This window comes from Balaenoptera acutorostrata, chromosome 3, assembly GCF_949987535.1.
Source record: "Balaenoptera acutorostrata chromosome 3, mBalAcu1.1, whole genome shotgun sequence".
NCBI lineage: Eukaryota > Metazoa > Chordata > Mammalia > Artiodactyla > Balaenopteridae > Balaenoptera > Balaenoptera acutorostrata.
Genome location: NC_080066.1, coordinates 141059625 through 141077673, shown reverse-complemented (window position 1 = coordinate 141077673; position 18049 = coordinate 141059625). Strand labels below are relative to the sequence as shown.

Here is an 18049-nt window from a genome sequence, read left to right as displayed (position 1 = left end):
CTGTTTGAGTCAATACAAAGGTGAAATTTCCAAGTCATTGATGCCTAAAAGTGGAGGGAACAAGTTCCTTTTTGTTTGGAGGTGTTTAAATACAGACAAAATGACCACTCAGCAGGCTATTAGGTATTCATGCTTTGAAAAAGAAGGGTATATAACTGTGAATTTCCTTCCAATCCCAAGGCTCAAAAATTGTGTCAGTGGGACATGGATCAGGGAAGTATCAAGAATGTAGGACAGAGATTCTCTATGTGAAAAAGCAGGTTTGGAGGGATATTCTGGAGGTTGGAGGAGCAGTGCCAAGGGAGGAAAGAGAAATGAAAGGTCATACAGTCAAACTGCCACCTTCCCATTTTGAGCACCATGCACACACTTTGGGAACCGGATCCCTCAGTGATGTCATTCTCCAAGGTGTGGGGCAGTCTGCCTGTCAGTTTCACTCACTTTTCTTTGCAGCTGAACCCAGAAATTCATCAATATCTGGGCATTTTTGCCAAATGGTAACAGGGCGCTTGCACCAAGTTATATTTCCTCTTAGGAAGTTTGCTGATAAGTAAAATCTGACATTTGCAAGACAACGGAAAACATTCCACTTTCAGGCAGACTATTTATCAAAAGGCAAACAGTAATACCACGTTCCGCTTAGCTATTTCTCCTGCCAGGCTTAAGTACTGGGATCCAGGAGGAGGATTTGGTCTCAACACAACTGGAAAATATATCCTCCAAGACTAACATACATGGCTCAGTGAGCCAAAAGAATGACAATGCCCTCATCTAATCCTCAGCTGTTCTCTAGTGTCAATCCATGGTGTGTTCAACTCCAGCAGGTACTATTCTCCTCAGGGCTGAAATTATTTCCAGGTAGATTTTGTACTATCAAGTAGTTGCAAAGCACCTTGCTTCACATAATAGAAAACATTGACAATTGAATAAATGTATGAATGAACCACTGCGATGGACTGAATGGTTGCATACCTCCCAAATTCATATGTTGAAGCCCTGACCACCCCATATTTGGAGATGGGGCCTCTGGGAAGTAATTCAGGTTAGATAAGGTCATGAGGGTGGGTCCCCCATGATGGGATTTGTGCCTTTATAAGAAGAGACGTTAGAGAGCTTGCTTCTCGTCTCTTCTCCACCAGGCATGTGAAGATACAGCAAGAAAGTGGCTGTCTGCAAACCAGGAAGACAGGCCACACCAGAAACCAAAATGGCCAGCATCTTGCTCTTGGACTTCCCAGATTCTACAAGTATAGACATAAATTTCTGTTGTTTAAGTCATCCAGTCTACGGTGATCATTATGGAAGCCTGAGTAGACTAGGATGATGATTCACAGACAAGGAGTGATCACAGCCTGAAGGTCAAGGCTTGACAGAACTTAACTGGTACAGCAGCAGCAAGGTACCTATTTTTGATATAATCATGTTGAAAAACTCGTATTGGGGTATATTCAATATCATATTTGAGATTCCCTTTTGAAAATAATATTTTTAATGATTAAAAAGACAATGTTTGTTCAATGTAGAACATTTGAAAAGCATTAAAAGGAAAATAAAAACCACCTACACTCCCTCAGATACTCAGACAACCACTGTTGACGTGCTGATGTCTATCCTCCTGGAACTATTTTCTCTACAGAGAGTAAAGCTGACAAGGAATGAGGTCTTCTTCTGGGGGGTTTCTCCTGGACCATGACCATCACTGCACTCACAAAGTCACCTTAAAGAACCCCATCCTCTTATACTCACAAGGACGTTACTGAGAAGTGGTTTTATTTTCAGGATCCTAATATGGATCTTCACATCCTATACTATCTATATAGAATCAACACTGGTTGCCTATAGGGGTGATTAGGGATTAACTGAAAGGAGCACAAGGAAACTTTCTGGGATGATGGAAACGTTCTGTCTGTTATTTAGAGAATTGATTACATATTGTGTACACTCATCAAAACAAATTGTACACTTAAGATCTACGGGGGTGGTGGTGGAGTGAAGTGGAAAGACCAATACAACCCACTGGGTAACACCAATACTCATCATTAAAACATGTGCTTTGATGCATTTTTCCAAAGATTGTTCAAAAAGTGAACATTACTGAGCATGTACTACATACCAGGCTCTGGGCTAAAGGCCTCACATGCACCACTCAGGTGTGCATTTCTAGGATCTGCATTTTATCAATGAAGAAACTGAGCCTTATAGCAGTTACGTAACTTGCTCAAAATTCCACAGCTGGGAAGTGGCAAGGCAGAACTGGAACCCAGGTCCCTCAAACCCCAGGAAAAAAAGTTATAACAACACGCATGCCTTTTGACTCAGCAGTAATACCTCCAGGAATCTGTTCCAGGAAAAGAATCAAAGACTGATCCAAATAGATGTGTACAAGGATATAATAAATTCACCATTATTAATAAATCAACTTAAATGTACTATAAATTAAGTAGGTCCATATGGTAGACCACTCTGTATCATGTAATATTAGGTTTAAAAGAGAATGTAAATGGCTTTCATGATAGGGGAAAATGGTCATGACAAATTAAGTGAAAAAAAATCAGGTTAAAAATGTATATAGAGTATGACCTCAATTTTGTTTCTTTTTTTTAAAGTAAATACATTTTAAAACTCTAAGGAAATATATCTGAAGAAAATGATTTTCTTTCAGTGGTAGGGTTATAGGTTATTTAATTTTAAATTTTCAACAGTTACTATATGTTACTTTCGTAATTAGAGAAGAATCAATTTTATTTTAAAAATAAAAAACACAGGGGAAAATCATTGTTCTCACTAATGAATGTATACCCGTATACCCAAGACTGGATATACACATCTTTATGAGAAAAATATCTTTGTACAGCCCCTTAATAATTTTAGGGTATTGATGGTATTTGATAACTTACACATAACTGTAAAAAAAAGTGAAATCACCAGGATTTCTAACATAGTCATATATGTAAAATATACATGATAGGTTTAAGGAACTTACAAAACAATGTCCGGTTTGTAAAAATGATCTTGAAGAAGTTTTTACCTTTCCTTTTAGCAGAAAGGCATAAAAAAATGGAACAGATTACTGTTGAAGTCCTCTGAACATAGCAGACAGACCTGATGTAAATCTGAGAGGAATTAGCATCACCTAAAGCAGAAAAGTACACAACTTAAATTTGCTACAAATTCTATGGATCTAAGTCATCCAGTGTAGAAGGGTCATGGCAGAGACCACCACTGTTTCTCAAACCCAAGTACTGTACAGCTCCTTTTGAAAGAACATGTGAAGAAACACTGATAGACCTGTCTTTTCCTATGAAATATCTTTCACTTGAGAATTACAATCACAAGGAAGAAATTTTATCTTTATAGTGAGTGAAAGATGTATGTTATCATCAAAATGAAAATCCAAAATTTTAAAATCCATAAGAATTAAAACGATCATTTGAAAAATACTATTATGGATGCTCATTCTTTTCAGTAGGTCAAATTCTCAAAAGGCATTCATTTATTAAAAAAAAAAAAACCACTACCTTGATTTCTCAGCAAATCATGGGTTTGGACCAGTATAATAGTGGTGATAGATACTGGGTTAAAGAGGCATGGTCCCTGCTCTCACGAGGCGGCCCATACGCAGAGAGGCATAGGCCAGGAAGGATGCTGAGGGAAGGGTATTACAGGACACCGTGGGAGCAGAGAGGGTGGGCACCCAACCCAGACAGAGGAGGGGGGCAAGGGGGTCCAGGAGAATTTCCCATTAGAGGTGACAACTAAGCAGAGACTGCAGAGATCAGCAGGCATTCCCTTGGCAGAGAGAGGGAGAAGCGTTCCAGGCAAAGGGCAATGCACGTGCCAAGGCCTGGAGGATGGAGGAACTGGCACCTTCATGGATTCACACCTGAGGTGGGATGACAGAGTTCCACCATAGGCTGCATGACCTTGAACAAGTTACTTCCCAGAGCCTCAAGTGTCCTTAACTGTAAAAGAAGGATGACACCATTTCCTTGGAGAGATGTCATAAGAAGGCAAAATTAAATAGGTACAACTCCTTCCAGAGGTGTTTGTCCGCATGAGATTAATTCTCAGTACACGTGGCTATTATTCTGTGTGGCAGAATCAGGGGGAGAGCTTGGATCATCTCCTCCGCTCTGCCCCAGACCTCCCTGCCCAGCCATCCTTGACCTCGCAGAGCACATGCCCCTCCCACAGTGTCCCTGCCGTTCCTTCCACCCGGAATGCTTTTCCCCCCCATTATTCATAGAGAGCCTGTTTCCTGGCATCCTTACGTCTCTGCTCATCTGCCCAAAGAGCCCTTACAAGAGAAGCCTTTCTTAATCCTCTGTGTAAACAGTGAAACCATTCTCCTCAAACTTTATCTTCCCTGACATAGCTTTTTCTCCACAGAGTTTATCACCCCGACACTCAATATACGTACTTTTTGCTTGTCTGACTACCTGTGCTAGAATTTAAGCTCCTGGAGGGTAGGTTGTTTTGTCAGCTTTATTTCCAGAGCTTTGAACAGTGCCTGGCCCATGATGTGTACTCAACACCTAAGTGTGAAAGGAATGAATAAGTAACCCAAGCTAGAGGGCGGGGCCTTCCTTTATTCTTCTTTTAGTCTCTGAGGGTGTGACATAAAGCTTTGCATTAAGTAGGCATTTCATAGGCATTTGTTTAACTGTACAACTGAATCACTTTTTACAAATGGCAGTGTTCATCTGGTACCTAAAGATCAACGATTATATTTTTAGAGCTTAGCAAATGAATCCAAGATTGTGTTTAATTATAATGAAGCAGTAGATTGCTGGATCAATTTGGTGGGGAATACAGCAAGACTGGTGGTCTGATATCATTAGCCAGTGGAATCAATTAACACATATATCAATTAGTCCCAAATAACCACAGCCTTTGTTCATGCAAAGGTCAAACACTGATGATGTATGCCAGGATCAGTATTCTGATCTAATAAGTACAGAAACAATCAAAGTGTTTCAGGGCTGAAGTTTCTTTCTGTCATTAATCTGGATCCTTGGAGAAATTCTACCAGGATATTTACTCCAGTGATGGTCCAAAAATGTTCTTGAATCGCCCCTCAAATGAACAACAAAAAAATTTGCTTCAATACCGAAAAAGTAAACTCAAAATGAGTTGGACTATTTCACCCATAGAGAGGCAGCTGACATTTAAACAAAATGCAACAGTATAGTCTTCAAGTTTTACAATCTGTCCCCTATGCTCCAGGGCTTCCTAAGGAAACTATCTTAAGGACTAATGATAAGTACATGGTAACTATATTAACTATACATGATATCAAAATATGGCTAAAATATGAAGAAAATTATTTGGCTTGAAAGGAAAGCATAATCAGATTTAGTTTACTGTAAAAAGATTGGTCTCCTTTCAGCTTTTGGCTCAGAGGAGCCCAGGGTGCAACTTTCTTCATTCATCCCGAATCCTGGTTCATCTGACACCAGCCGCCTCCACCATGCTGCCTAAGTTTGACCCCAACGAGATCAAAGACGTATACCTGAGGTGCACTGATGGGGAATTTGGTGCCACACCTGCTCTGGTCCCCAAGATCGGCCCCCTGGGTCTGTCTCCAAAAAAGGTTGGTAATGACATCACCAAGGCAACTGGTGATTGGAAGGGTCTGAGGATTACAGTGAAACTGACCATTCAGAACAGACAGGCCCAGATTAAGATGGTACCTTCTGCCTCTGCCTCTGGTCATCAAAGCCCTCAAGGAATCACCAAGAGACAGAAGGAAGCAGAAAAACATCAAACAGAGTGGAAGCATCACTTTTGATGAGATTGTCAACATTGCATGACAGATGTGGCATCCATCTTTAGCTAGAGAACTCTTTGGAACCATTAAAGAGATCCTGGGGACTGCCCATCTGTGGGCTGCAATGTTGATGGCTGCCCCCCTCACAACATCACAGATGACATCAACAGTGGTGTGGTGAAATTCCCAGCTACAAGAACTACAAAGAAAAATAATTTAATGAAGGATTATCTGACAATCCCCACGCCTCCAAAAAAGACTGGTCTTCAGAGGGTTGATTTTTACAAGCCACAACTCCAATTTCTGTGAAGAATTCTCTATTTTTGAGGACACATCATGAGCAAACTTTCAGCTCAAGCCTATGCTACAGAGAAAGTGCAAATCAGCTGATAGCATGTATGCAAAGAATAACCTCTATCGATGTGGCATGTTTCAAAGAGCTTTCACATTTCCATTTCCACCTGACTGGAGCTTCATCAACACCCTACAGGAAAGCTATGTCAATGGTACCCCCATTGGACAGACAGGCAAACAGGCTCAGAGTGTTCAGCAAGCCACCCACATCCTCAGGACCAGCATGAAGCAGGGCTGGGACTAGCACCTAGGTCCTTCTGCAAACCATGCCCAGCATTCTTTCAGTTCAAAGAATATATGCTGCCTCTCAAACTTACTTTAAAATAAGTGATGCTTTTCTATTTTTTGTAGCATTATATTTTAAATGGAATTGTACTCTGGGGACACTTACTCTAAATGATGCAGTATATCAGTATTTTGTTTAACCACAGAGCCAAATTTAGGCAGCTTTCTAATGGGGCCTGATTCCCTAGGGTTCTGTCTTTGGCTCACTGTTCCATTTAAGACACTGTTGTTGGATGATCTCATCCAGTCCTATGATCTGAACTAACAGCTATGTCCTGATGACTTCCAAATATTTAGTTCCTGCCCACCTTCACTGGGCTTCAGACTCAAACCCATCTGCCCATTTAGCATTTCCACTGGAATGTGGCTCAAGTACCTGACATCTTATGTTTCTAGTTCTCATCTTCATCTTCTGCTGAGATCTCTTCCTAGGCCCATGGTCTCTCCAAGCTAACGGTACCGTCCACCATCTATTCAAACTTCTAACTAAACACCTAGGAATGACCCCAGGTTTCTCATTCAGGCCCTGGGTCCACCTAGTCACTAAGCCCTGTCTGTTCTACTTGCTGGTATCTCATAAATGTATGCCCTTCTCCTCAGCCCTACCATCAATATCTTAGTTCAGAGCCTCATTATCTTCTTACCCAGAGCACCGTAACAGCCACAAACTGAACCTTCCCCTGCCGCCCACATGCACATGTCCACACACTCCCCCCACCCCTGCCAAATACATGTAAAATATAAATCCACTCACTCATGTCATGCAACTTGCTGAAAACTCTTCAAAGACTCTCCTTTACCTGCTACATAAAGCCAAATTTCCTGGTATGAAATTTGTACCTGACAGTGCAGGTTTTCTATCAAATAACTATTTTCCTCCTTTTTCCTTAATAAGAGAAACCCAATTTTTAGTTAGAACATAGCCATGTAGTAATTTCCTAGCCTTCACTGAAGCTAGGTACAGCCATGTGACCAAGTTCTGGACAATTCCATGGTAAGTATTGTGTGGAAGTTCAGGAAGGATCCTTAAAGAGAGCTGACTCACTGGAAGGAGTGCCCTTTGCCCTTCTTACTGCCTGGAACTGGAATACAGAGATGACTTCTGGAGTTGCAGCAACTATCTTAGACCATGAGGTGACCTTGAAGATGGCAGAATAGAAAAGATAGAAATCTGCATCCCTGAGGACTCCATGGAGCTTTAATGGCAGAGCTGGACACCCTACCTCCAGATTCTTTACAGGGAAGAGAAATATATTTCTATTTAGTTTAAGCCACTGTCATTTTATATTGCCTGTGACAGGCAATGGTGCCAAATCCTAAGTGATACAGAATTCAAACTTCTCAAGAATGTTAAGCCTTGCATAACTTCATTTCTGTCAACCCCTCTAGCCTTATGTTCCACCATACTTCAATCTTTAGGCTCTAGTACTACCAAAATTCTAGTAGTTTTCCACTCCACCCACAGATTCACTAGGGACTTTCACACTTCTCAGCTTTTGTTCAAGTCTGCGCCCTACCTAAACACCCTACTTAATTTTATTCAGCATTTAACTTTCCACACTCAGCTCAGGCATCACCTCCTATAGGAAGTTTGCCTAAATCTCCGTCTTAAGCTAAGTGGCCGTTCTCTGTGCTCCCATAATGCCCTGGGCATACTCCAGTTTTGGAGCCCACTTGCTATTATTTATGGGCCATCTCTCCCACCCCACAGAAAGAACCTCAGAGGGCAGACAACACATCTACTCATTTTGTATCTATACCTCCTAACACAAGTGGGAGCTCAGTAATTATGTTCTGAGCTCAACTGCATTTTCCTCACTGAAATGGAGTGAACAATATCACGTGCTTCCGAATGTCTTGCTTAGCCCTTCAGGTCAGCAGTACGCTGAAGGCTGAAACAAAATTTTCTAATGGCGATATTTTTTTCTGGAGGTAAAAAAACAAGCTGCAAGTGAGCCATCCTAAGAAAACATCCATTCTGAGAAGCAATTTATTGTTTGGATGTTTCAGACTTGAATTCTTTCATCTGTAACCGGGAACTCGGCACTAAGTAATCTTGTAGGTCTCATCTGGTTCTGACACTTTATAATTCCATTTTTGAATACAAACACATAGATTTGGACACAAGAAACTCACTGTGAGTGAATGGCTCCTCCAGGGACTGACAACATGACTGGCCTTACCCAACTTTTAAATAAATTATTTACAAGGAGTGCCTAAAAAATCTCAAAGTCATCAGAGGACACTGAGCACATTAGGATATTGAAATGTCAATTGTGGGAAGATATGCCTCCTAAATTCCAACCACGCTGGACTTCTTTCTCTAAAAGCCCTTGAGCTTGCCATGCTCCCTCTTGACACTGGGCACTTGCATTTGCTATTCCTTCTGTCTTGAATGCTCTTTCCTTCACTCTTTACTAGTTACCTCAGCTCATGAGTCACTTCCTTAGGAAAATCTTCCACCTTTCCTTGACGAGATTGAATCACCCTATGAGAGGTTCTCATTCATTGCAATGCATTCCTCTTCTTCACAGCACTGGTCACAGTTGTGATTTTCTATTAGTATGATCATGTGATTGATGTCTTTCTCCCTCACTAGACCATAGGTCACAGTTGTGATTTTCTATTAGTATGATCATGTGATTGATGTCTTTCTCCCTCACTAGACCATACTCTCCACAAGGCAGCACTTTTGTTTTTGCTCATCACTGTATCCATATCCTTGGCAGAGAGTCAATGCTCAATAAATTCTTGTCAAACGTCCCCAAAGGCTGTGCAAGGGAGGAGAATAGGGGCTGATGAGTTTCATTTGGGGGACATGTCAAGCTATTTTAGTAAGCTGGAAATCCTCAGAGCTCCCCATCACACCTTTGAAAAAAGATCTCAGGAGTTAGGGACTGAAGTCACTTTCTGGTAATGGACAAGCAGTCACTGAATGAGCCCATCATCTGGCAGAACATGCATGACAAGCTAAGAAGAGAGAAGGCAGGAATATGACTAAAAAGTTTGGAGCTCCAGTTATAGTCCTGAGTAAGAGCTCACAGCCAAAATCCAAAGTGAAAGTTACTAATGTATTGAAAATCCCACGGCTAGCACATCCTGAAAAAACAAGGACTATATGAAGATAAAAACACGACAATTTGTGGCTGTCTTTGTAGCACACAGATCAAGAAAGAGTAGACCTACTTCTTGGAGCAGAAAGAATGATGTTATCACATGGCAAAGGGAAAACAGAGCTCCTAAATTTGACTTTCAACTTTATCTAAATAGACCACCTTTCTCACTAGAGTGAGTAGAATAAATACAAATATAGAATCGAATTCCACTGTAGATAGGAGTCCAGAATTCCAGGCTCAAATGAAAGACATCTGGGGACTCCGAAAGTCTGCTGATAAATACTTAGGAGTAAGAAAGGTCCCAGGAAATGGGAATCAGATAGGTGTTGCCACAATTTTCAAGAGGGGGAAGAGCTAGATATCAGAGAACAATGACTCAAGCACATGATATTCACCACGGACCCAACACACAAGTTGATTTGGAAACAGATGACTTGTGAATTCTTTTTTTTTTTTTTTTTAAGATTTTTTTAATGTGGACCATTTTTAAAGTCTTTATTGAATTTGTTACAATATTGCTTCTGTTTTATGTTTTGGTTTTCTGGCTGTGAGGCATTTGGGATCTTTACTCCCTGACCAGGGGTCAAACCCTCACCGCCTGCGTTCGAAAGCAAAGTCTTAACCACTGGACCACCAGGGAAGTCCTGACTTGTGAATTCTTAAACATGAAAGCAATGCTCACAGAGGTGGCCTCTCTCAGCATGGCCTCTCTGAGCAAAATGATACTCAGCTAACTTCAGATCACACAGGTATGTGGAGTCAGCAAGGAAGCTGATGGTCCCTTATGGTATCTTTGAGAAACAAGAGTCAGATGATATAGAGGTTGGTGTATTCATGCAGATGCAATGTCTCACAGCTGTGCTCAGAGACTAGCTTGATAGATCTCATCTGGCAGGGAGATCGCTAATATTTCCAAATTCTGAATTTATGAAAAAAAAGTCAAATTAGGTAGTGATTGTTCTCTAATTTGAGAAGAAATCAAAAGTGATTTCCTTTAAAAGTTAATGTACTGTATAAGTATATGAGTACAAAACAATATGTCAGGTCTGGCAGTCAGCCTCTGTGGCCAGTTCCACATCTGGACGATGGGATGGCAAATTACCATTGATATCCATGCAGCCCGCATAATGAGAACTGCACAGGGCACAAAGCAGTCAGACGCATGAGTTGAAAAGTGTACGTTGAAATGTGCTGCGTTCAAGTATAACCTGGGAAGGAGGAATCAAAACTTAAACTGGGCTCTTCTATAAATTCCTCCTCACTCAACCTATCTTAGATACATTCCATGCTTTGTCAGAAACAGCAAATCCAACGTGTGCTAGCTGGCTTTGGGAGTTAGGGGTTGACACGTCAAATGATGTTTGAGTTCTCCTCTAACACAGTTTTTGAAACACGATAGAAAACGGTGCCCATAATGCTGGCAGGCAGGTAAATGGGATGCGTGCCTCTTTGTTTTCCCCATTTCTGTAGGGCTTGACTCTGGAAAAAAGTCAGTGCCCATGTAAATTATTCATGAGCACTGTCTGGGATTCCAGTCAGCCAATAAGCCCCAGACAAAGGAATGAATAGTCTTTTTTTCCCTTAGCAAAGCGACTGATTGACTGCTTACTTCGCAGCCCTCTCTTTTCTTGGTCTGTGGGCCACAGCAAGGCTCCAGACCTTCTAACCAAAGGCAAAGGAGCAGACTCTTTTCTTGCTGTAGCTCCCAAGAGCTGGGCTTCTGTTCCTCCATGGAACGCAAGTGAACACATCTGAGAATCAGGGTCAGAACACAAGCGGAAAAGCGCTTGAATGTAACTGGCCTGTCTCCTCTCACACAAGGCACAGTCCGCTGAGAGACAGAAGAAGGGCATAAGGCACTACCTTCTAAAGTCCCATTTGATGATGACTTGTAAATGGTACCATCTTTGTAACTTGCTGCAAAAGAAACACCTCCCCCAGAAAAAAACAAAAACATAAAACAGCCAAACAACAACAGTTCTATTTGGAGAGATCAGAGGCATCATTCAGGCATCATTCATCTTTTTAGCTCTGATAAAGGCCATCCCAGGACATGTATGATAAACAAGGCTGTCCTATGCTCCCACATTTCTCACTGTGCTCTCTGGATCAAATTCACACCCTCTGTGACCCAAATGTGCCCTTTGCTCTCTGTGAATTACAAGGACTTGGTTTTCAAAGGCTTATCCTTAAGACTCTGCTCTCAGGCCAGTACCCTGAATGGAATTAAATTATCCCGTGAAATAAATCCACAGGATAAAAATAGCATTGGAATCTATCCTAATTAAATGTGTTCCCTTCAAAGTCAACCATATCAGTTAGAGCCTGCACATGGAATTCAAGTCAAAGAGTGAATTAAATTCTCAGATTTGAACCGCGATACCAAGAACTGAAATAAAATTTCTCAAGATGTGGGCTGATACTGCTTCACCAGAAACCACATCAGGCTACAATGTCCATCCTCCATATTTCAAGACAAATGAAACAGGGAGATGGAGAGGCAGTCACATCCCACACAGGTCATCTAGTATGTGCCTCGCATCAAGGTAATACAGTGCTTATGAAAAGCCTGAGTATTCAAGAAAACGATTTAGGCCTTACTGCTTTTCCCCACTGCTAGTTTGTGTCCTCCCTCCCCCACATTATGTTGAAATCCTAACCCTCAAAGGGTGATGGTATTAGTAGGTAGGGCCTTTGAGAGGTGCTTAGGTCATGAGGGTGGGGCCCTGATGAATAGGGTTAGTGCCTTATAAAAGGGGTTCCAAAGAGATCCCTGGCCCCTTCCACCACATGAGGTCACAGTGAGAAGGTACCAGCTAGGAGCCAGGAAGAGGGCCGTCACCAAACATGACCATGCTGGTTCTTTGATCTTGGATTTCTAGTCTCCAGAACTATGAGAAATAAATTTCTGTGGTTTATAAGCCACCTAATCTGTGCTATTTTGTTACAGCAGCCTGAATGGGCTAAGACACCCACTCTGCCTCATTTTCACAAATCAAAGTCGCCCTATCACCAAAAGGGGAGTAAGAAACCCACTCTTCAATGGGTTTATGTGACAATTTACTTTAAGGTTGTACTCTAAGCCTTCAAGTCTCTCCTGAGGAGACAGTATAGCCCAGTGGTTAAAAACATAATTTGAATTCTGGCTTCACTACCAGTTAACAGTCTGGTTATTAACTCATTTGAAGATTAGTAATTCATCTAAGTAACACAAGTAATATTATTGTTATATAATACCATTGTTGGGAGGATTAAGGGAGAAATTCAGGTCAAGTACTGGGCCTGTAACAAGTACTCCGTTTAGCTCTTGTTGCCATTGTTAATCTTTTTTTTTTTTTTTGTTAATCTTTTTTAATTTACAACACAATTCCCTGTCAAGTAGGGAAGTGATTATTCTTAAAAATTAAATGTGGGGAAGGCTCTCCCTGGGCTAAACAGAGCAGAGATGGGTAGCTACAGCAAGGAGAGGAGAACAAACATGGAACACACAGCCCAGAGTTTGATACCACCACCAGGAAGGACCTAGAACTCCCTCCACCACCAGAGATCATGTCAGCAACCACCACCAATCATGTGCTGGGTGGAGGGCTGAGACAGGAGAAATGCCCTGCTGGAGCCGCCAGGAGAACATCACGTCCTGGTTGAGAAAGCTCAAAGCACAGGTCATCCAAAGTGACCTGGGGCCGCCTCACGACTTAGGAATGAGCGGAGATTCCTTATGACCTTCAAGGGACTACCCCACGGCTGGTTATCCAGCCTGGCTCCCCGTGCTGTACCCCCTCTTCTACTTCACAGCGGGGGCTGTGACAGAAGAGCTGTGTCTACTTGAGGTTTCATGCTCTGCACTGCGAATTCACTAGAAAACATTTCTGCACAGTGCCTGCTCTACCTTCTTGTTTTTCCACTTCTTTCTGGCACCGTCGACCAGTCCTACTGCATTCTTTACTGGTCTCACTTCTCTTTTCCTACTTTTTTCTCCCAGGTACTTAAGAATATTCAGTTTTTAAAGCTCTCTCACACTTTAATAATGATGTTCATGCGGTCATGAGCTCACGAAAGGAACAGCCTTCAGCAAGCTAATAAACATTCAGGAAATTCTTTACTTCAACATTCATGTGCCTAATATGAGACAGAATTTTTCTCAAGGGAAGGAAACAATTGCTTCTCAAGAGGGGAAGAAAAAAGGAGTATATGTGGCAACTAAGTCATAATGTGATGTAAAGAGCAGGATGACGTTGTCAACAGGGGAAAAAAAGGGAAATGTAAGAATAAAGATTATCTAACACTCACTATTACATTTCCCACCTTCCCCAGTTTTGTGTCTGACTCAAGTTTAATTTGATCTCCCCTGAGCTCTGAGATCTAACAACATCAACCAGATTTCAAGCCCATTTAAAGTATGATATATTACAATCAAAAGATTGTGTGTCATGAAATGGAATCAAACAATGTTTGGGAGGGGGCTTCAAGTGATAGGTGTCATCGAGCTGGAGGACACTGCTCATCAACGGGTCACCTCTTGGCTCCTGGACTGGTGAGCCGCAAGCTCATCGGACTGTGATTCCTAATCACAGCAATTTAGGGCAAGAGGCATCCACGCTCTGCAGTTTAGGCATGGATTCTGAAAATGGAACGAATCACTCTCAAGTTTAAAACAGAAAAAAGAGAGCAGCAACATTTTCAGCCCTTGGCGGGGTTTGGCCTTAGAAAACTCCAGCTGAACAAGTTCATGAACAGTCTCTTCTGAGACTCTCAAGCCTATTTTACGAATACCACACGGGGGCAAGTTTTAGTTTGCAAGCATTGTTAATCGCTGTGTTATTCATTTATTCTAATGGACACACAAAGCTTTGTGAATTTAATTCCAAAAACATTTCAATTGTTCATCACGAGACATGGATGGATGGGTTGAACAGGGGAATGAACCAGGGATGAATTATGAGAGGGGCTACCAGCAACCAAAACTCACCTATAGATGATGCCTTTGTCGTGTAGGAACATAAGCGCTGAAATGATTTCTGCAGCATAGAAACGAGCTCGTGCCTCATCAAAACGACGTGACTTCTGAATATGAAACATCAAGTCGCCCCCGTTCACAAACTCCATCACAAAAAACAGACGATCCTGGGTACAAACACAAAAGAGACAAAAGAGGATCCAACGTGGTGTAGCCATTAGCCTAGAATTCAGTCAGCATCACATGACCTTGGGCTCCGGCGTGGGGAGAAGAGGTTGTTAAATGGAGGTACTCAATGGAACATCCTGACAGCGGGTCAGGGCAAAGCAGGAGGGTCTGGTGGATTAAATCCTTGGGATGGTGGGGATGGTGGGGATGGGAGTTAGGTGGTGCTAGTAACATCTGGATCTCCTTTAAGTAATTCCACACAACCTTGAATTTCTGCATTAAATAAAAAGTAGAGAAGGCTTTGGTTCTAGTTTTAGTTCTGCACTTTAAACACTATGTAACCTTGAATTTAACATTTTTTGGATGTTCAACATTAGTAAGGTGAGGATGATGATGTTATCTCTACCAGAATCACTGAGTTTTACAAACTGGAAGAGAGAAGCGTAAATCAAAAAGTGCGTGCCTTTTTGTCTGGAACATGTAGGGTTAATCACAGCAAGTAAGGGACATCTGATAGGTCCTCACACCTGGGCGGAGAATAATCACAGAGAAAGGAAAACATTTTTGACAAATCAGCCAGACAACAGTCTAATGACAGCCTCAGAGTTGCCTCAATGCTAGAAATTCCATTTGGCCCCTCAGAAGGTTCCTGAATCAGAAAAGGGAACTTAAAGTCAAGTGAGATGCTGTCTCCATCTGGAAGGAACTCTAACCCAGCAGGTGAAATGGGCTCTTAAAAGTCACTGTTGCGGTCAATGGACTAAGTACTGTGCAAGTGTTATGAATAAAGTGCTATGGAAAGTAACACCGCTTAATGGAAGAAGTGTACAAATCTCGATTAAAAAGTGATTCTCCAAGATGGACAGCATAAAACGCTTTGCTTCAGGAACCTCTGAGATCAATGGACTTCCTCATTCCCTCTCATTAGCATTTATGGAGTCCCAAGTTAGCCAGTGCTGAATTAGGTGATGGGGACCCAACAGAGGGTAAAACAGGCACAAAACAGACACAGTCTCTATCCATAGAGAGTCTAGTGTGGGAGATACACATTACTTTAAAAAAGCCACAGAGTCACATGAACAGGCAAATTTACAAATTCTGGTAAATGCTGTGAAGGAAAAGTGGAGGAAGCAATGACGTTGTGTCATCTGCTTGGGGGGGGGGTCAGGAGAGGTCTCTCTGAGCAAGTGATGTGGGAGCTGAGACCCTCCGAATGAGTGCAATCAGGGCCAGTGGTCATCCTTCTGGGGGTTGGGAGGGTGGGAGGTCATTTCGTAAGGAAACTGGTATTTTACCAATTCACAAAGGATGTGTACATGCACACAGAAGCCATCCTCATTTGTGGTTTCAGGTGCTGCCAGCTCTGCTTGGCATTGCCACGCATTCACAGCTGAATGGTGGGCAGAGATTGTGTATGCTGTTGTTCACCTCCTGATCCATCACTGGTTCAATCATGGTTTAATCAGGCCCTTCCCAATCAGAAGACACTACAACTTATGACCTCCTATTTCCAATTTTAAGACAAACCTTAATTAGAAGGAAAAAAAAATCCTCTGGGTCTATGAAACATCTCTTTCTGCTAATGAGAAGCAAGAATTTAAGAGTGGAGATGGAATGGCAAGACTCACGCACACAAAACCAAAAACCAAACATCAATAAAACAACTCTTCAGGTTGACCAATATAAGCCAACAGAATACTAAATATATCAAGCCGTCTGACTAAGCTAATGGCCTTCATTTGAGTGTGACTGACCAGGGGGAGAGGCCGAGTTGGGTGGGACGAGCTTGGATGAGCAATGGGGTTCCCTATTTTCTGTATGGGGAGGGCTCGGGTGGAAGGAGCAGGTTAGCAGTGGGCGGGGCAGAGGGTAAGCATGTGATAGAGACGGGTCTAAGAGCTGCATCCGAGTGAGAAATTGTTATGCCGATGCTGTGTTCATTTGGAGGGGCCTCAGGGGCCTGGATGAATCCCCAGGTGGTAAAGCCGCCTCAAACCATCCCTCAGCAAGAAGGTCCATCTGATACATTTTTGTGATCCGGCCTGTTCACCTTTGCATGGCTGTGACTGGCAGTCACATGAATTCCAATAGCTCGAAATACCTGGTTACTAGAACTGGGTCAGTAGGTAAGTGGCTACTCCCTAGGCTGCTGGAAATCAGCGGGGGGGTTAGCAAGAACGCCTGAGACAGTAGGCATCGAGATGAGGGCATTCCAAGGGAAATTGCGTCCATTCCTAGTTCCCCCCTAAAATAATTCTCATAATCTCAAGTCTGAAAAGCCAGACCCTGGGCTAAATTCCAGACCTGGGCAAGGACATAACTGCCTTCCCTCCTCAGTCATGCTCCTCTGTCTCAGCCCCACCAGCTGCCCTGGCGGCAGATTCTCAGTTAATGCACGGGTTCCTGGGAGGCGCGCACACCTGGCACGCACAGCAAGAGGTCATAAGCTTTAGAACTGCGAAAATATGCTTTTTTTTTTCCACCCAGAGTCTCATTTCTAACTTCCTGTCTGGCATCACCTAGAACAGAGGGTACAGCTCCCAGCCCTCGGGCCACACTCACCTCTTTAAGCATGCAGGAAGGGAAGACGAGCCAGGAGATACAAGGACACTTTAATGAAAAGTAATAGTCCATCTTACCAAAGACCTACAATAATGTCACAAGGTAGAAAAACAAAAGCATGTTTATCAGCTAGCAAAATGTGTTTGCTGTGAAGAGACCTTCTGTTTACATACAATTCTGTTCAGTCTATTTTAAAATGTTTGCTGCTGAGGCACTTCAAATTTGGTAGCAATTTCTCCACGACTTCTTTTGTAGAGGTGGAGATAAATGACAAAAATATCCGGCTTTTAGCAAAGATTCACTCGTAGTGGGGGTTAGTGAGAAGCCATCCTCAGCAATAAACTTTCATTAAACATGTCCTCAGGTGGGGCTTCTAGAAAGTGTGCAATAAACAGTAGCGGCTGCTGGTGAAGGCTATAATGGTGAAGATGTTTTCAGTTAGAAAAAAAAAAAGATCATACACATGAATGTGCAGAATTATTTCAGTTATAGCCAAAGATGCAGATATGCACAGAAAAGACAAACAAATACCTATGTATGACAAGTCAGCTTTCAGTTGTGAGATCTGGTATGTCATTTACCTCTTCTTTATACTTTTCAGTATCTCTGAAAGTTTCTTTTTAAAAAAATTTTTTTTATTAAAAAAATTGTTTTTGGCCACACGGTGCAGCTTGTAGGATCTTAGTTCCCCGACCAGAGACTGAACCCGGGCCCTCGGCAGGGAAAGCATGTAGTCCTAACCACTGGACCGCCAGGAAGTTCCCTCTGAAGGTTTCTATGATGAGTGTGCATTATTCTTATAATTAGAAACAAAGCAAAGTCACATATGGCTTCCTC

The 18049-nt window shown here is 42.2% G+C and overlaps 1 protein-coding gene and 1 pseudogene across 1 annotated transcript in view; one reads left to right on the top strand and one right to left on the bottom strand.

Annotated features, from left to right (window-relative positions):
- PRKCH (protein kinase C eta) overlaps positions 1–18049 on the bottom strand; it is a 221985-nt gene that overhangs the window by 49395 nt on the left and 154541 nt on the right. Inside the window, exon 10 of the mRNA XM_007192957.3 lies at positions 14495–14649. Within this exon, the coding sequence (XP_007193019.2) occupies positions 14495–14649 (155 nt within the window). The remainder of the gene's footprint in view (positions 1–14494; positions 14650–18049) is intronic.
- LOC103016222 (60S ribosomal protein L12-like) lies at positions 5456–6079 on the top strand (annotated as a pseudogene).